The sequence below is a fragment of the Chiloscyllium punctatum genome, chromosome 14 (genome assembly GCF_047496795.1).
Source record: "Chiloscyllium punctatum isolate Juve2018m chromosome 14, sChiPun1.3, whole genome shotgun sequence".
In the NCBI taxonomy this organism is placed as follows: domain Eukaryota; kingdom Metazoa; phylum Chordata; class Chondrichthyes; order Orectolobiformes; family Hemiscylliidae; genus Chiloscyllium; species Chiloscyllium punctatum.
The window spans coordinates 41,550,173-41,566,963 of NC_092752.1; the positions used below are offsets into that span (position 1 = coordinate 41,550,173).

At 39.1% G+C, this 16,791-nt stretch overlaps 1 protein-coding gene across 8 annotated transcripts in view; it reads right to left on the reverse strand.

Annotated features, from left to right (window-relative positions):
* The window catches only part of rapgef2b (Rap guanine nucleotide exchange factor 2b), a 389,412-nt gene that overhangs the window by 211,540 nt on the left and 161,081 nt on the right, over positions 1–16,791 (reverse strand). For all 8 annotated transcript variants that reach the window (XM_072584246.1, XM_072584244.1, XM_072584245.1 and 5 more), the window contains 2 exons: positions 12,170–12,245; positions 1,661–1,828 (listed from right to left, as the gene is read on the reverse strand). In XM_072584246.1, the coding sequence (XP_072440347.1) occupies positions 1,661–1,828; positions 12,170–12,245 (244 nt within the window). The remainder of the gene's footprint in view (positions 1–1,660; positions 1,829–12,169; positions 12,246–16,791) is intronic.

Here is a 16,791-nt window from a genome sequence, read left to right on the forward strand (position 1 = left end):
CTTCAAGGAAAACAGACTTAACTTGTCCAATTTATTCTCATAGTTAAAATTCTCATTGCTGAAACCATTTTCATCAACCTCTTCGGCACTGTCACCAAGGCTTTCATATCTTTCCCCAAGTGTATCACCCAGAACTGAATGCAACATTCCAACTGAGGCTGAACTATTGGGTTATACAAGTTAATCATAACCTTTTTGCTCTTGTACTCTACGTCTCTATTAATAAAGGCTTGGACACTGAATGCTGACTTTAATTATTCTCTTAATTTGTCCTGCCACCTCTAATGACTTAAGCACATATATACACAAGTTCCCTGCTCCTGTAACCTCTTCAGAATTGTACTCTTTACTTTATATTCTTCTATGTTCTTCCTCCCAAAATCATCACCTCACAACTCTCTGCACTAAACTTTATCTGTCATAAGTCTACCAAACCACCAATGCCCTATTGAAATTCTAAACTGTACTCTCAATAGTTTACATCACTTATTAAGTTTCACATCAGCCACAAATTTTGTTTATGTGCCCCATAAACCAACCATAACCTTTAATATGTACTATTCAATTGAGGCACTCGAGGGCATTGAATGATTACTTGGACAAACAAGCCAGTGCAGGTAGTGGACCAAACAGCTTCCTTCTGTATTGTGACACTTCTGTGATATCAGGAAAAGCAAGAATCTCAGCACTGACTACTGGGGAATTCTGCTATGAACCTTCCCCCAGCACCCCCAAAAAAATCCATTATCCATTCCTGTTTCCTGTCACTCAGTCAATTTTGTACCTGCATTGTTAATGAGCTCTGATATTGCTCATGAGCTCTGATATTGCTCACAAATCTGATGTGGGCACTTTCTGGAAGGCCAAGTACATCACATCAACAAAATTACATCGACACTATGTGTTATCTCCTCAAGAAACTCCAACAAGTTACTTAAATATGATACTTCCACTCCACCCTCAACCCCCCAGGAAATCCCTGCTGCTGTTCTTCATTAACCTTTGCCTTACACCTTTTTCAAAGAATGGAACAACATTGGTTATTCCACAGTCCTCTGCCACCTCTCCCAAGTTTAAGAAAGACTGAAAAATTGTCAGGGCCTCTGCAGTTTTCATTCTCATTTCCCTCAGTATCTTTGATACATCTCATCGGGTCCTGGTGCCTTGTCTAATTCAAATACAGACTGCTTAACAATATTTCCCTCTAAACAATTTTAAACCCTCATGTGGCTAAATATCCTTGCCTTCCATAATCTCGGTGTCACTTTTTCCTTTATAAAGACAGATGCAAAGTATTCATTCATTATTCCAGCTATGCCCCCACCACCAAAGTCAGCCAGGCTCCTTCGACTAGCTTTTTACTGTTTATATGTCATCTGAATTTGACAAGCACTTTCATACAGGGCATTTCCAGTCAGCAGTTACCCTAACTCCTTTGTCTAACAGTTAAAGTTATAACCTTTGCACTATCAAACTGGCTTGAATTTATACATAGGCAACAAAGATGAAAGGGTAATATACTAAGCAACTGTGTCAGAAATACCACGATTAGCAGGAGTTTGTTTTCAATCAGTTTTTAAACACTCCATTGTAACAGTGTATGTTGACAATTCATTGAAGAAAATAAAACTCTAAAGAATAAGGTTTGCCAAAGACTTACTGTGTGATATCCTCTTGGTAATGGTGGCTTTCCCACTGGATAAGGATCCACTGTATCAATGATTGTTTGTCGTTCCCCTTTCTGGTTAATCTTTTTGAATCGCCTGCGAGACTGTCTATGAGAAGCTTGTCGCTGAAAATATTCCTCATTTTCATCCATGTAGTCCACCTTCAAACAATCAAGAAGCTACTTTAATATTGACTCTACACATTCTAGTTTTCTCCGCAGCTGTATGATCTTCCACACTACTGCATAATGTAGTATGTGTTCTGGCAATTAAGTGGAAGAACAACATTCCTTCCACAACCCTTTATATTTCATTTTGAGGATGCATGCCAAACATTCCTCCAGTCTAAAATTGAGAGCACTTAGAGAAAACAGTCTATTGCCATCAAGATTTCAACTATTTGTCTGAAGTACAAATCAGAGAATTTATACAATAAACATTTGTTAAATATAGAATACCAACTAAAATTATCCACCTCACACAAGTTCAGTAATAGCTAAATGCATGAAGAAACATAATAGAAATTCAATTACAATTAAAACTCCAGGGCATTACTAGATCTGATTAAGGCATTTGTATCAAATTTAGAAGTGATTAAAACGGTCAAATGAATTAATTACAACAGTAACCAGCACTTGCGATTACGTAAAGTTAACTATTTATTCTATGCTGTTCTAAAACTGCAATTTCAAACATTTTGCTTGCATAAATCATCGAAACCAGCAAATCACATATCATTTTGAAATGAACGCATGCACTAACATGGATACACCTTCCAATGGCAATACTAACAGATCTTAGTGTTGAAGTTATTCATTAATCATAGGTGCATAAGTAAATCCTTTACAAATCTGAAACCAGCGAAATAAAAAGTACCACAGAATAAAATCCTTAAAAGCACTAAACTTCTATTTGAAGGTCTTGGATACGAAGTTTCCGTGACTAAATTATAAACAATACTTATTTGCATTACCTAAAACATGGGTAATGTTCAGGACATGAAACATAATGGCCCAGATTTTCCAGAAAATCTGCTGCCAGACAGGGTTTATGGAAGGGTATCCTTTCCACTGAACAGCTAGAAACTGCAGCTCTAGACTGATACATGATCAATATGCAGTCATTAAACTTAGTGGCTAGCCCAGCAGAATGAAATATGTCCACTACCACACACACCTGAAACACCTCTCTGTTAATGAAGGCAATCTTCCAGTTATATTCTGGCCATGTGAGGTTTGCTCTCCAACTGTTAGATTTGGCACAAAATAGGAATCCAAGGTCTTTCAATTACATCAGTTGATGACATGCAGCTTGCAGGCTGGTAGTAATTACAACCAAGCCAGCCTTTCCAAAAAAATTGTTGAGGCATAAAATGGGACCAGAGTCTGGTCATACAGCCATAGAGATGTACAGCATAGAAACAAACCCCTCAGTCCCATCCAGATGCCTATTAAGTGCTGTAATTATACCAGCCTCCACCACTTCCTCTGGCAACTCATTCCATACACCCACCACCCTCTGCTTGAAAACGTTGGCCCTTAGGTTCCTTTTAATTTTTTCCCCTCTCATCAGAAACCCTCTAGTTCTTGACTCCCTCACCACAGAGAAAAGAACTTGTCTATTTACCCTATCAATGCCCCTCATGATTTTATAAACTTCTATGAGGCCACCCCTCAGCCTCCGACACTCCAAGGAAAAAAGCACTAGCCTATTCAGGCACTCCCTTTAGCTGATATCCTCTAACCCTGGCAACATCCTTGTAAATCTTTTCTGAACCCTTTCATGTTTCACGATATCCTTACACAATGAAAGATTTTTCTTCCTGGTATTTCTAACATGGAATTATCAATTTCAGGCTTAAATTTCTGTACTTTTCAAAACGACAAATGGCTTTCCAATGTGTTTGTTTAACAATAAATATAGACCTCAGTGAAGAAAAAAAATAGTATTGAAAACAGCTTGAAGAAATCAGTTTAAAATCTGAATGGTTCATTTTATCTTTGTTGCTGGCTCATGACTCATTTAATCACAAATTTAACGTGAACAATCAGATAGCTAACATTTGAAAGGAATAATGTCTGATTTGTCCACATCTAAACAATGAAATACTTTAGGCTAGATTTACCAAGCAGCGTTTTCCTAAATTCAGTTCTAGAATGTGGTTTCACTAACACTGTTCACTTCTCACCCATTGCTAATTTCTCTAAAAGATGGTGGTGACAGTTGGCCACTTCTTGAACTACTGCAGACTGTGTGGTGTAGACATAACCACAGTGCTGTTAAGAAAGGAGGTCTTGGATCTTGTCATGCTAATAGAGAAGGAACATCTGTATATTTATTTGTCAAACAAATCAGCTTTAAAGACTGAGATAGTATTCCAGTAACTTAAAACAACAGTTTCTAAGATGGCTGTAATTCACAAATTGAAAAAAAACCCATAAAAACTGAAGTAAGCCTGTCTTAAGAAATCTCAGAGACAAAGGCAATCACCTTGAAGCAGTGTAAATGTGTCACCCCCTGACTTATTCGCAAGGTATCCAGACAATCATCTGTGCAGTTGACATATTGAGTTAAGTATCAAATGTAATCACTCAAGACAGTAAGCTCTGGCTGAGAAAGGAACTCATCTAGCCATAATCCCATTATGTCATGAACCTCGAATCAACTATGTATGACCATGTTCAGGTGCTTGGTCAGGTAATGAAAAAGATTCTGTGGTAAGGTGAATAACACTTCTGCATTTAAGAAACATTTGCTCCTGTTCAGTGGCTTAGAGAAAAGATGCTAAAGAAGCAAGATCCTGAGTATGGCACTCTCTCTATCCATATGACAAACCAGAGCCCTGCCTGGCATCCAACTATCCCTATGCTATTGCAGCTCTTCCAAGAATCAATCCAGCAGCTGCTGCAAGGCAAGATTAATCATCCATCAGCACACTTAAATCATCTTGATGCCGAATCCAAAGGAACCATCAAGCATAGCCTGAAGTCTGATCTTCTTTTGATCTACAACACCCTGTATATCATTTGCTTTTATTGAAAGCTGTGCACAAGCAATTGGGAGAGAACACATGTTGAGTGATGTACAGTCCAAGTGAATGATCTTTCTGGGATTTTGGAGCTCCGTGGCAATTCACTGTAGAGTGGAAGAGGTGTTTTTTTGCTTTGTTTTTTGCTTAATAATTTATCTTGCCAAAAAGACTTTACCAGCTGAGGCCCAGCACAAAAAAAAACAAAGAGTGGCATCACTGGAAAATCATAAGTTAATTGGTTAAGTATAGCTGCTATCTTGATTATAAATTGTTTTCAAATTAAACAGGAACCAGAAAAAAAATGCTTTATACATTAAAAGCAAATTTTTAAAAAATTCAGAACTAAGTAAATAAAATAGATGCAGGGCCAGGCAGGTGCCTGATGTGGGAACTGGAGGACCTTATAGAGACCATATATGTCGCAAGTATTAGATGCTTGAGGAACTCTGGCTCAGAGTTGATGAGTTCGAGTCTGAGCTCTGAATACTGTGATACATCAGGGAGACACAAAAGAGTTACCTAGATGCTGTGCATCAGGTGGCAGCTGCACCATTATATTAACTATCTCAAATTCAGTTAGTGGTCAGGGATAGACGGTGTAAATATGACTGAGTATGGTAGAGAGATCCTGAAGGTGGTGCTGTTGGAGCCTCAGTCCTTATCCTTGTCCAACAGGTTTGAGATTCTTTCTCTTTGTGTGGCTGAGAATGAACAAACTGATCATAGCATCATGGTACAGAGAGTCATTCAAGACTGGGGGTAAACAGAAATATTGTTGTAAATGGGGATAATATAGTCAAAGAAATTGATACTGCTCTTTGCAGCCAGAATCAAGAGTCCCAAATGCTGTATGGCCTGCCTGGTGCCAAGGTTCAGAACTTCTCATCTGGGCTGCAGTGGATCTTGGAACAGGAGGGAAAGATCCAGTTGCCGAGATCCAGTGATACAAGTAAAAAGAGGAAAGAGGTTCTGCTGAGGAATATTAGCAGACAGAGGCAAAATTGAAATCCAAAACATTACATATTACTGTCTAAGCCATAGGCTAATTGATACATATGATTAGAGAGGTAAATGCATGGCTGAAAGAATGGCATGAGAGAAATAGGTTCAAATTCATGGGCCTTTGTCACTAGTACTGGATAAGGAAAAAGCTGTTCTGATTGTTTGGGCTCCACCTGACTCGTACTGGAACCAGAGTCCTGGAGAATTGCATATCTAGGGCTGTAGGTGTAGATGGGATTTTAAACCAAACAGTTGACTGGTGTGTGTGTGTGTGATGGGTGGTGGTGGGAATAGAGTCATTCATCATGGAAAGAGACCCTTCAGTCCAACTCATCCATGCCAACCAGATATCCCAATCTCATCCTGTCCCATTTTCCAGCATTTAGTCCACATCACTTTCAACCCTCCACATGCCTTTTAAACACTAATTTTACTGCCTCCACCACTTCCACTGGCAACTCATTCCAAACACACACCACATGAAAATCTTACCCCTCAGATCCTTTTCAAATCTTTCCATTCTCACCTCTAGTTTTGGACTCCCCCCACCCTAAGAAAAAGACCTTGGCTATTCACCCGATATATGCCTCTCATGATTTCACAAACCTTTATAAGGTCACCCCTCTGACACTCCAGGGAAAAAAGCCCTACCCTATTCCACCCCTCCCTTTAACGTAAATCCTCCAATCCTGGCAATACCCTTGTAAATCTTTTCTATATCCTTTTAAGTTTAACATCTTTCCTAAAGAAGGGTGACCAGAATTGTACACATATTCTAAAAGTGACCTCACCAATGTCCTGTACAGCCACAACATGACATCTCAACTCAATGTTCTGTCCAACAAAGGCAAGCGTGCCAACACCTTCTTCACCACCCTGTCTACCTACTTGCAAGGAAATATGCATCTGCACCCCTAGGTCACTTTGTTCAGCAACACCCCCCATCAGGACTTTACAATTAAGTGTATAAGTCTTACCCTGCTTTGCCTTAACACAATGCAGCACCTCACATTTATCTATATTAAACTCCATCTGCCACTCCTCAGTCCATTGGCCCATCTGATCAAGGTCCTGTTATACTCTGAGATAATCATCCTCACTGCCCACTAGACCACCTATTTTGGCATCATCTGCAAACCTACTCATCATGCTGCATGGAAAATTATAAAAAATCAAAGTTAAAGGAGAGGCAGAAGTGCAGGCTAGTGATGAGTCTGATTGTTACCAGAAAATGAAAGGGAGGGAAAGAACATATGACAATCATCTTGCACCATGAATCATATAAGAGATGAGAAAATTGATAATAGAACAAACTTAAAGGCTTTATATCATAATGCACTCTGAATAAAATTATTGAGTTAACAATGCAAATGAAGACAAATAGGTATGATTTTGCAGTGATTACTAAGACATCATTACAGGAACACCAAGTTTAGGAATGTAATATCCTAGGACACTCTGTGCCTCACGGGGATAAGCAGGAAGGAAAGTGAAGTGGTGCAGCTTTGTTAGTAAAGGACTGAATCAGTATTTAGCGAGAAATTATATACAATAAATCTCAGCAGAAATAAGAAATAGCAAGGGAAAGAAGCCCCTGGTGTAAGTAATCAACCAGCACTCATGCAGTATAAACTAGGAAATACCAGGACTCGTAAGAAAGGTAGAGAAATAACCATGAGTGATTTTAATATGCATATAGACTGGATTAATCAAATTCATTAATCAAGCTTAAGGGAAAGTTGACGGAATATATTAGAGATTGTTTCTTGGAGCAATGTGTTTTGGAACCAACCAGAAGCAGGCTATTCTGGATTTAGTATAGTGTAATGAAGTGGGATTAATTATTGATCGCATACTAAACAATTCTCTAGGGAAGCGCATGGTAGAATTTCAAATTTGTTGGATGGCGAGAAACTGAAGTCCCACATTAGTGCTTTGGAGTTAGACAATGGTACTTATATAGGTATAAGGACAGAATTGGTTCAAGTGGACTAGCCAGGAAGACTAAAGGTAGGACAATTATGAGCAGTGGCAGATGTTTAAGAGAGACTCATCGCTCCCAACTAAAATATATTCCAGAGAGGAAGATGGTAAAAGAAGGAGACAGCATCCATGGCTAAGAAAGAAATTAAAGATAATATAATGACAAAATTAAGGCAAAATTAATGCAAAGTCAAGTGACAGGCTGAAAGATTAGGAAAGATCAACAAGGCATTACTAAAACAGCAATGAATAGAGCAACGATAAAATCTGAAAGAAAACTAGCACAGAATATAAAAATGGACAGCAAAAGTTTCCATTAGTATACAAAAGGGAAAACCATAGCTCAAATGACTGTTGGTCACTTGAGGATCATAGAATCCCTACAGTGCAGATTGAGACGGTTCGGCCCATCGAATCTGCACCAACTCTCCAAAGATTATCCCACTACCCACTTACCACCCTCTTCCATCCTCCGTCCCTGTAACCCCGCATTTACCACAGCTAAACCACCTAGCTTGCACAACCCTGAACAGCATGGGATAATTTGGCATGGCCAATCCACCTAACTTGCACATTTTTGGACGTTAGGACAAAACCAGAGCACCCAGCAGAAACCCACGCAGACACGGGGATAATGTGCAAACTCCATACAGATAGTCGTAATTGAACCCAGATCCCTGGTATTGAGAGGCAACAATGTTAACCACTGAGTTACCACTAGGGAATGTGACTGGGTCGTTAATAATATGGCTCACAGGAATGGAAGAGCCACTAGATCAGTATTTTGCTTCAGTTTTCACAATGGAGGACAGGAGTACCACCTAATAGTAATGGAGAAATGGATCATCAACACAAGCCAAGCAGACAAGTACGCAGTACCTGCTGGCCTACATCCTATGGCCTTAAAGGAAATGACAGCAGAGATAGTGGTTCCATTGCTTGTAATATTCCAAAATTCCCTGGATGCAAGAAAGATTCCAATTGATTGTTGAAATGTTAACATGCATTCTTATTCAAAAAGGAAAGGAGGCAGAAATCAGGAAATCATAGACCAGTTAGTTTAACTGTTAGAATCCATTATTAAGGAAGTAATAATAGGTAATTGAAAAGGCAAAATGCAATCTGTTAAGAGTCAGCATAGTTTTATGAACGTTTGACCAATTTGTTACAAGTTCTTCGAAGATGTAACAAATAAGGTGAATAATGGGGATCCTGTAGATGTAGCATATCTGGACTTCCAGAAGCCATTTCACAGAATCCCTGCAGTGTGGAAACAGGTCATACTGGCCCAACAAGTCCACATCAACCCTCAATAGTATCCCACCCAGACCGATTTCCCTACCCTATTACTTGACAGTTCCCCCAACTAATACACCTAACCTACACATCCCTGAACACTCTGGGCAATTTAGCATGGCCATTTCACCCAAACTGCACAATTTTGAACTGAGAGGGGAAACCGAAGCACCCAGAGGAATCCCACGCAGACACGGGGTGAATGTTCAAACTCCACACAGACAGTGGCCAGAGGTTGGAATCGAACCCGGGTCCCTCATGCTGTGAGGCAGCACTGAACCATCATGCTGCCCCTAAAGGGACTTTGTTTAGGAACTGCACAAAACATTAATATTTATGACCATATGGGGTTAGGGGTAATTTACTAGCTTAGAGATAGAGGATTGGCTAACCAACTGAAAGCAGAGAGTCGTGATAAATGTGTCCTTGTTTTGTTGGCAAGACATAACTAGTGGAGTGCCACAGGGTCCAGTCATTGGGCTCTAACTATATTAACAACTTGAATCCAAATTTGCAGATGACACTAAAATAGGTAGAAAAGTAAGTTACATAGAAGAAATAGAAAATTTTCTAACGGACTTGGATAGGTTAGGTGAATGGGCCAAAATTTGGCAGGTAAAGTTTAACACTGGTAAGTGGGAAGTTATCTATTTTGGTCAGAGGAACAGAAAAGCGACTTAACTCAATGGAGAGAACCTTTAGAGTGTTTTGGTGCAATGGGTTATTTATAAACTTGGCATCAAACAGACTAAGAGATAACCTAATAGACGTATTTAAGGTGATAAATTTTCATAGATTAAACACTAATCCCACTGGTGAGAGGCTCAATAACTAGAGAGAGGGGTGGGCGGTCAATCATTTGGAGACAGTGTCTCGGCTCCCATCAATGACCAGGACTGTTCTCAACAGCATTTCAGTAAGCAGAGTTCTTTTTTAACCACCGTAAACAAAAGACGCAATCAGTGTCGGAAACACCTCTTTGATGTAATGTTTCTATCGGGACATTGAAATTTTCTTCAATAATCCGAAATTCGGATAATTGATATTCAGATAATTGAGGTTAGTCTGTAATTCGACTTGTAACTTTCAATAATAGTTTCACAATAAACTAACCTCACTTTTGTTAGAAATGATCTTGAGCTGAGAAGATTGGCCTCCAACACAACAATCACTTTACTTTTTGTGATGTATAGTTCCAGTAACTGGAGCGACACCCAATCTCATTTCAACCAATCATACGTATTTTGCCCTTTCTTACTTTAAAACTGCAATGCTCTGACCTTGGCACACTTGCTGAGCAAAACTGTTAACATTCACATGTGTTATTAAAAAGATTTAAAATATTTGTAATAGATTTGCATAGATATAGCTAGCTGTGTTTTTCAATAAATTCAAACATGAACAACTTTTGCCTACTCTTTGCCATTTCCTTCATTTGCATAAATAAACATGCATGAAACATCTTCCAAAGTAAGCAGTTTTTTATCAAGGATATTGAATGGATGCACTGCACCAGCTATTACAGTAAGTTTACAAAGGGTCAGTAAATTTTGAATATCATACATATACAATTTCAGATGCAGTGTTTTTTTTCCTCAAAAAGTTAAACATTTTAAATTAGAAAAATTGAATTAATTTGTAATTTTCATTGCCAAGTATCTGTGATACAATGTTTATTACTGAAAAAAACTAGAAACTTTCATTGGCTATTTCCTTGAATAATGATCATCTTTCCTAACCTTGAATGTTTTGGGTAATTACCATGAAATCCTTCTGAAACTCAATGAAATAAAAGGATACAACTATTTTAATCATTAATCATAGTAACGATAATTAACTTAATCATCATAACCAAATTAAATGTCAATGCTTTAAAGTGCAAAGTTTTACAAAAATATTCTCCTTACTAACACAATATTTTTAAAAATTAATTGCATCTTGCACTCTTTTGAAGTAAAGTTATGACAAAAAATTTGAAGGGTTTCAGATTTACTTGGTTTTAATGCCAAACAACAATTACATTTGGGATACTTCATTGATTATGTTCACAAGTACAGAACTGTACAAAATTGTAACTTAAACAATAGATTTTGGCATGCATTTAAAAGATCACGACTGGACAAAAGTGAACTTGCAAAAATATTTACACCATAAAATCTTTAAATTAGTTCCACCCTCCTCTCCGACCTATCACCTTCATCCCCACCCACTGTACTCTTGGCTACCTTCTCCCTAGCCCCACTCCCCTCCCATTTATCTCTCCACCCCAGAGGGTCCCTGCCTCATTCCTGATGAAGGGCTTTTGCCAGAAACGTCGATTTTCCCGCTCCTCGGATGCTGCCTGACCTGCTGTGCTTTTCCAGCACCACTCTAAGCCATCCAAAAGATATGTAACAAAAGTGATGAAACAGATGCTTTTTAAAGGAGGAATGCAAAGTAAATGCCCAAACTTCTAATTCTTTAGGGAAAAATTGAAATTTCAACTGATTTAAATACATCCTTGATGATATATTATAACTCCTCAGATAATAGGTACTTTCCATAACTTTAGAATACAGTGAATATCCTCAGCATATTTTAGCAGTTTTGTAGGACAGTGATAATGCCCCCACTTCATGGCCAGAAAGTGCAGGTTCACTGGAGGGGTGACAGGTTGATGAAAAGAAATCCACAGTGCTTTTAAAATATCTTTCTATTCTAAGGTTTTCTCTGCAAGACTTCGTTATACCACTTATCAGGGAATATTCAGGAAGACCAATGAGCAATGCATTCCAAGCAATGGAATTGATAATAGCATGCAATTGATGTTGATGACAAGGAGATACAAAATATTGGCCAGAGAGGAGTTTTTGTGTAAACACACCAGTCACCATGATAAATAAATTGTGCAGTGAATTTAAAGTACAAATGCACATCCAATCACTGTATACCATAACATGAAGATCACTTAAAAATACACCCAATTTAAAATTTGATTAAAAATATGAAATATGATACCAGAGCGTAAAATTAATTTTAATTTTTTAAAAAACAATGCCAAACAAAGAGTAAAATCCAAACAAAATAAAACAAAATCACTGGTCGCAATCTTCTCTCACTTAGGGAGTACTGAACGATCAGAAGGAGTTTTTCAGAACAGTTATTCGAAGTATTTTATTAGTTGTACTTGCTATTAAAATATGAATCTTACCACAATCATTTCTGAAGGTTCTAGTACAATACATTCACAGCCACGTCTCAAACTTCCTGCTGAGCGCTTGCCAAAACTTTAAGGGAAAAAAAAGTATGTTAGTACTTAAGCAATGTGAAAAAAAACAATAGCACTAATACATATGAAAACCTGTGCAATCGCATATTTTGATTCAGCATTTTGATTCAAACAGAATTATCTGATACAAATCTAATACTAAACCTACACAACAAATTATATGAGCAGGTCAAATGAAAATCCAATTGTAACTTAAAGCCTTTTTCTTGTTAAAAGAATTAAGCTGACCACGAGTGCTTGTTTTTATATCCTATCAGTTCACAGGTATTTTGGTACAGATCCTGCTTGGCAGTATAAGCTCTTACATCCCTGTAGTTAGGAACAACCTCCAAGATAATGTAGTTGATTCAATTCACCATGGTTATTGTCCCAGCAAAATACAGAGGAACCTCAATTATCCGATCACCAAATATTCAAAACTCGGATTATCCAAACAGAATCTGAAGGTGAAACCGTTACAACAAAGTGCTGTTACTGACAATGGTACCTTGATCGCGTCTTTTGTTTACAGTACGGGTAAATGAGTGTTATCTGCACTGAAGAAGTTGTGCAAAGAGGTGTTAATGACACTGGTGCAACAATGTCAGTCAGTCAATTGTAGCAGTGTTAAAAATAATTTTAACTGACAATGGTGCAACAATTGAGTTTTTAGTTTAACTGAGAAATACCTGTATTGAAGATGTGCAAACATTGCAGCAAAGAGGTGTTAAAGATACTGGTGCAACAATCTTAGTCAGTAATTGTCGTAGCGTTGAAAGAATTTTAACACATACTGAAGGATTTAAAATGCAAGACAAAATCTGTAGAGTCTTCATTTCCTCTACGATTTTTTTTCCAAGTTTGTATCTGTTATAACTGATTGAGTCTGTTGTACGTACTTACCATGTCTGAAGAGAAAGTAGATAGCAGTGACAATTAAATAGAAAAAAAAGTGAGATTGTACAGCCTCTGGCTCATGGTGAAAAGGCATCAAAGATTGCACAGGAGTACAACATTAGAATAGACATAGTGTCTGACATCAGGAAAGCAAGCTTGGCGAGTGGCACTTCAAATGCTTTAAAAATGAAATCCATGACGTCAGCAAATGACAAGCAACTCCACCAAACTGTACTTTTGTGGTTTTCACAGCAGCGTGAAAAGGGGATTCCCATATCTGGCCCAATGACACTAGAAACTAGCTGCCAGTTTCCATGAACGACTCCACACCGGCAAGTCTGATCGCAGCATATCATTAGGCTGGTTACAGCACTTCAAACATGGTCACGGCATTAGGCAACTCAGCGTTCTTGGAGAGCAGAAGTCCGTGGGTGACAGCACCGAGGAAGTCTACAGACAGAAACTCCTTCATGAATGATGAATCGCAAAGTATGAACTTGAGCAATTTTATAATACTGATGAAAGGGGATTACTTTGGTGTGCACTGCCGGACAAAACACTTGCGTCCAGCACGGAAAAACAGGTGTCGGGACATAAAGTGCAGAAGGACCGCATCACGATTTTCCCTTGTGTCATTGTCACCGGCACTCAAATTACTGCTTGTCTGCATCGGGCGATATACTAATCCACGTTGCTTCAAGAACTGAGACAAGAACTTGTTTTCCGTGAAGTACAAAGCACAAATTAAGGCATAGATGACATATCCACTTTTCTCATCTTGGTTTCATGAAGATTTTGTACCTGCTGTTAGGTCACAAGCACTGGACTCGAGAAATGTGCCCTTCTGCTTGTTGACAATGCTATCAAGTGTTTGTTTTTACTACCCAAAGCCACTTCAAGGTTACATCCGCTCAATCAGGGAATCATCGCCATTATGAAAAATATTATCACTGTAACGTTGTGTGCCATCCTGGGTGAAGACAATTGCAGAGAAAGGAGTACAGGAAATGATGAAGGCGTTCACAGTTAAGGACGCTTTGTTCATGTTTGCTGAATCTTGGGACAGCATCAAGCCGTCGACAATCACAGAGTATTGGTACAACGGCTTGCATGGTGGTAGCCGTGACAGTGAAGAAGACACCTGCCCAGGTCAAAGGCTAACCACTGACATCACCAAAAACAGCTCACAGCTGGGATTAGGAGATTTTGCAGAGGCTGAGATTGATGCTTGGGTGAACTGCGACAACGGACATCGGATCAGAGACACTTGGCGATGATCAGACAGGCAACGCAGTCACAGAAGGACAGCGGGAAAGTACGGACACCGTGGATGGTAAAGAAAATCTGATACAAACACCTTCTCCAGTCCCCATTAATGAAACTATTGACCATTTGCGACTTTTCATGGAGTGGTACAAAGTTCAAGACAATTCGATGCCGTTAAATTGATGCATCTTTGCCAAATGTTATAGGTCACAAAAAAAAAAGAGACCACAGCACCTCAAGCAACAGCCGCTGGATGTTTTCTTTGAAAATAATATCCAACCACCACCTCAATGAATTTTACTTATTATACAGGTACACAAAAGTGATTTGGTTTGGAAAATGTCATGAATTTTAAGCTCTATCCACTTTGTACAAATTTTAGCGATTGAATGAAATAAAAACTCTGTAAACTTACTTTTTAATGCAAGTATGTGTAGTACAGCTTCCTTTGTTTAAGGTCAAATCAATTATCCAAATAATCAATTCCCCGAACGAAAAACTGCCCGCCCATCGACTTTGGATAATCAAGATTCCTCTGTACTTAGAAGAAACTCGAAATGGGGACCAGGTTTTCTGCCCTCTCGGTGGAGATGAGAAGAATAGCAGGTGGGTGAAGTTTATTAGAGTCAGAAAAAAGCAGGTTTCAAGGTAAACTTTAACAATCAAGGTCTCTCACGAGGTGGGTTGACCTTCTCAACAGTAGTTATCATGAAGCTTAACTACTTGCATTAGCATCTCATTAAAAGCACAACTTCGCGGAATGAAGTCAGCCTTCCTAATTAACGCAATTGAGAAAACCACTGCTTCGGACACCAGACCAGTTTCCCACAGGTCTGGCAACACCTATTACAGGGAGAGAGTTAACTTTAAATTCAATAAATCAGAAGTCAGTGGATGTGAAACCTTAACTTTGGTTCTCTCTTCACATGTCCTGCCAGACCTGTTGAGTTTCTGCAGTAAGTTGCTTTTATTTCAAGTCTCCAACATCCACAGTATTTGGCTTTTATATTAGTTTTCCTGGCAACATTCACTTCTCCCTGGACTTTGGTTAAGTACTTACTTTTTAACATTGCAGCAATATGGCATAAATGGCCTTTGTATTAAGTTTCAATGGTTAAGGGGAGAGAGCAAGGGAGAGCTGACATGACAAAGGGGGAAGCAGACTGTGGCTGAAGGCCATTTAATAGACAGGACAGAATGGCCATCAATGGCTGAACATCATGTTAACAAACAAACAAACATACAAATTTGGAGTTAACTAGTTGTCTCCACTAGCCTGCTCTCTTATTCAACAAAGTAATGGTTGATTTGATTGTGGTCCAAAATCCACATTCCCAAAAAGCAGTGAATCTTTTGTTAATTAATCCAGCTGATTGTGCTCAGTTTGCTCAACAGCCCTCAACAGCAGGGGTTTAATTCCCACACTGGCTGAGGTTACCACCAGACTTTTATCATCGAACCTCAACTAACCTTCCTACTTAGCTTTGTATCATCAGCAAATGTAGCAACCATATATTTGGACCAGTTATCTTAGCATTTATATAAAATGTACAAATTAAGGCCCGAACACTAACATCATTGGGGTAGGAGAGATAGTGAAACAAGACTGGACACTGTCTACGCGGGGTGGAAAGGTGATTTTCACACCAGTTTCATTCCAATTCCAGGGAATTTGGGATCATCATTGCAATAACATAATCAAAATAAAATAGCTGTCCATAGCGCAGTGCTTGCTGCAGGAAACTTACGTGGAGGTGTATAGAACATAGAACAATACAGCACAGAACAGGCCCTTCGGCCCACGATGTTGTGCCGAACTTCTATCCTAGATTAAGCACCCATCCATGTACCTATCCAAATGCCGCTTAAAGGTCGCCAATGAATCTGACTCTACCACTCCCTCGGGCAGCGCATTCCATGCCCCCACCACTCTCTGGGTAAAGAACCCACCCCTGACATCTCCCCTATACCTTCCACCCTTCACCTTAAATTTATGTCCCCTTGTAACACTCTGTTGTACCCGGGGAAAAAGTTTCTGACTGTCTACTCTATCTATTCCGCTGATCATCTTATAAACCTCTATCAAGTCACCCCTCATCCTTCGCCATTCCAACGAGAAAAGGCCGAGAACTCTCAACCTATCCTCGTACGACCTACTCTCCATTCCAGGCAACATCCTGGTAAATCTTCTCTGCACCCTCTCCAAAGCTTCCACATCTTTCCTAAAGTGAGGCGACCAGAACTGCACACAGTACTCCAAATGTGGCCTAACCAAAGTCCTGTACAGCTGCAACATCACCTCACGACTCTTGAATTCAATCCCTCTGCTAATGAACGATAATACTCCATAGGCCTTCTTACAAACTCTATCCACCTGAGTGGCAACCTTCAAAGATCTATGT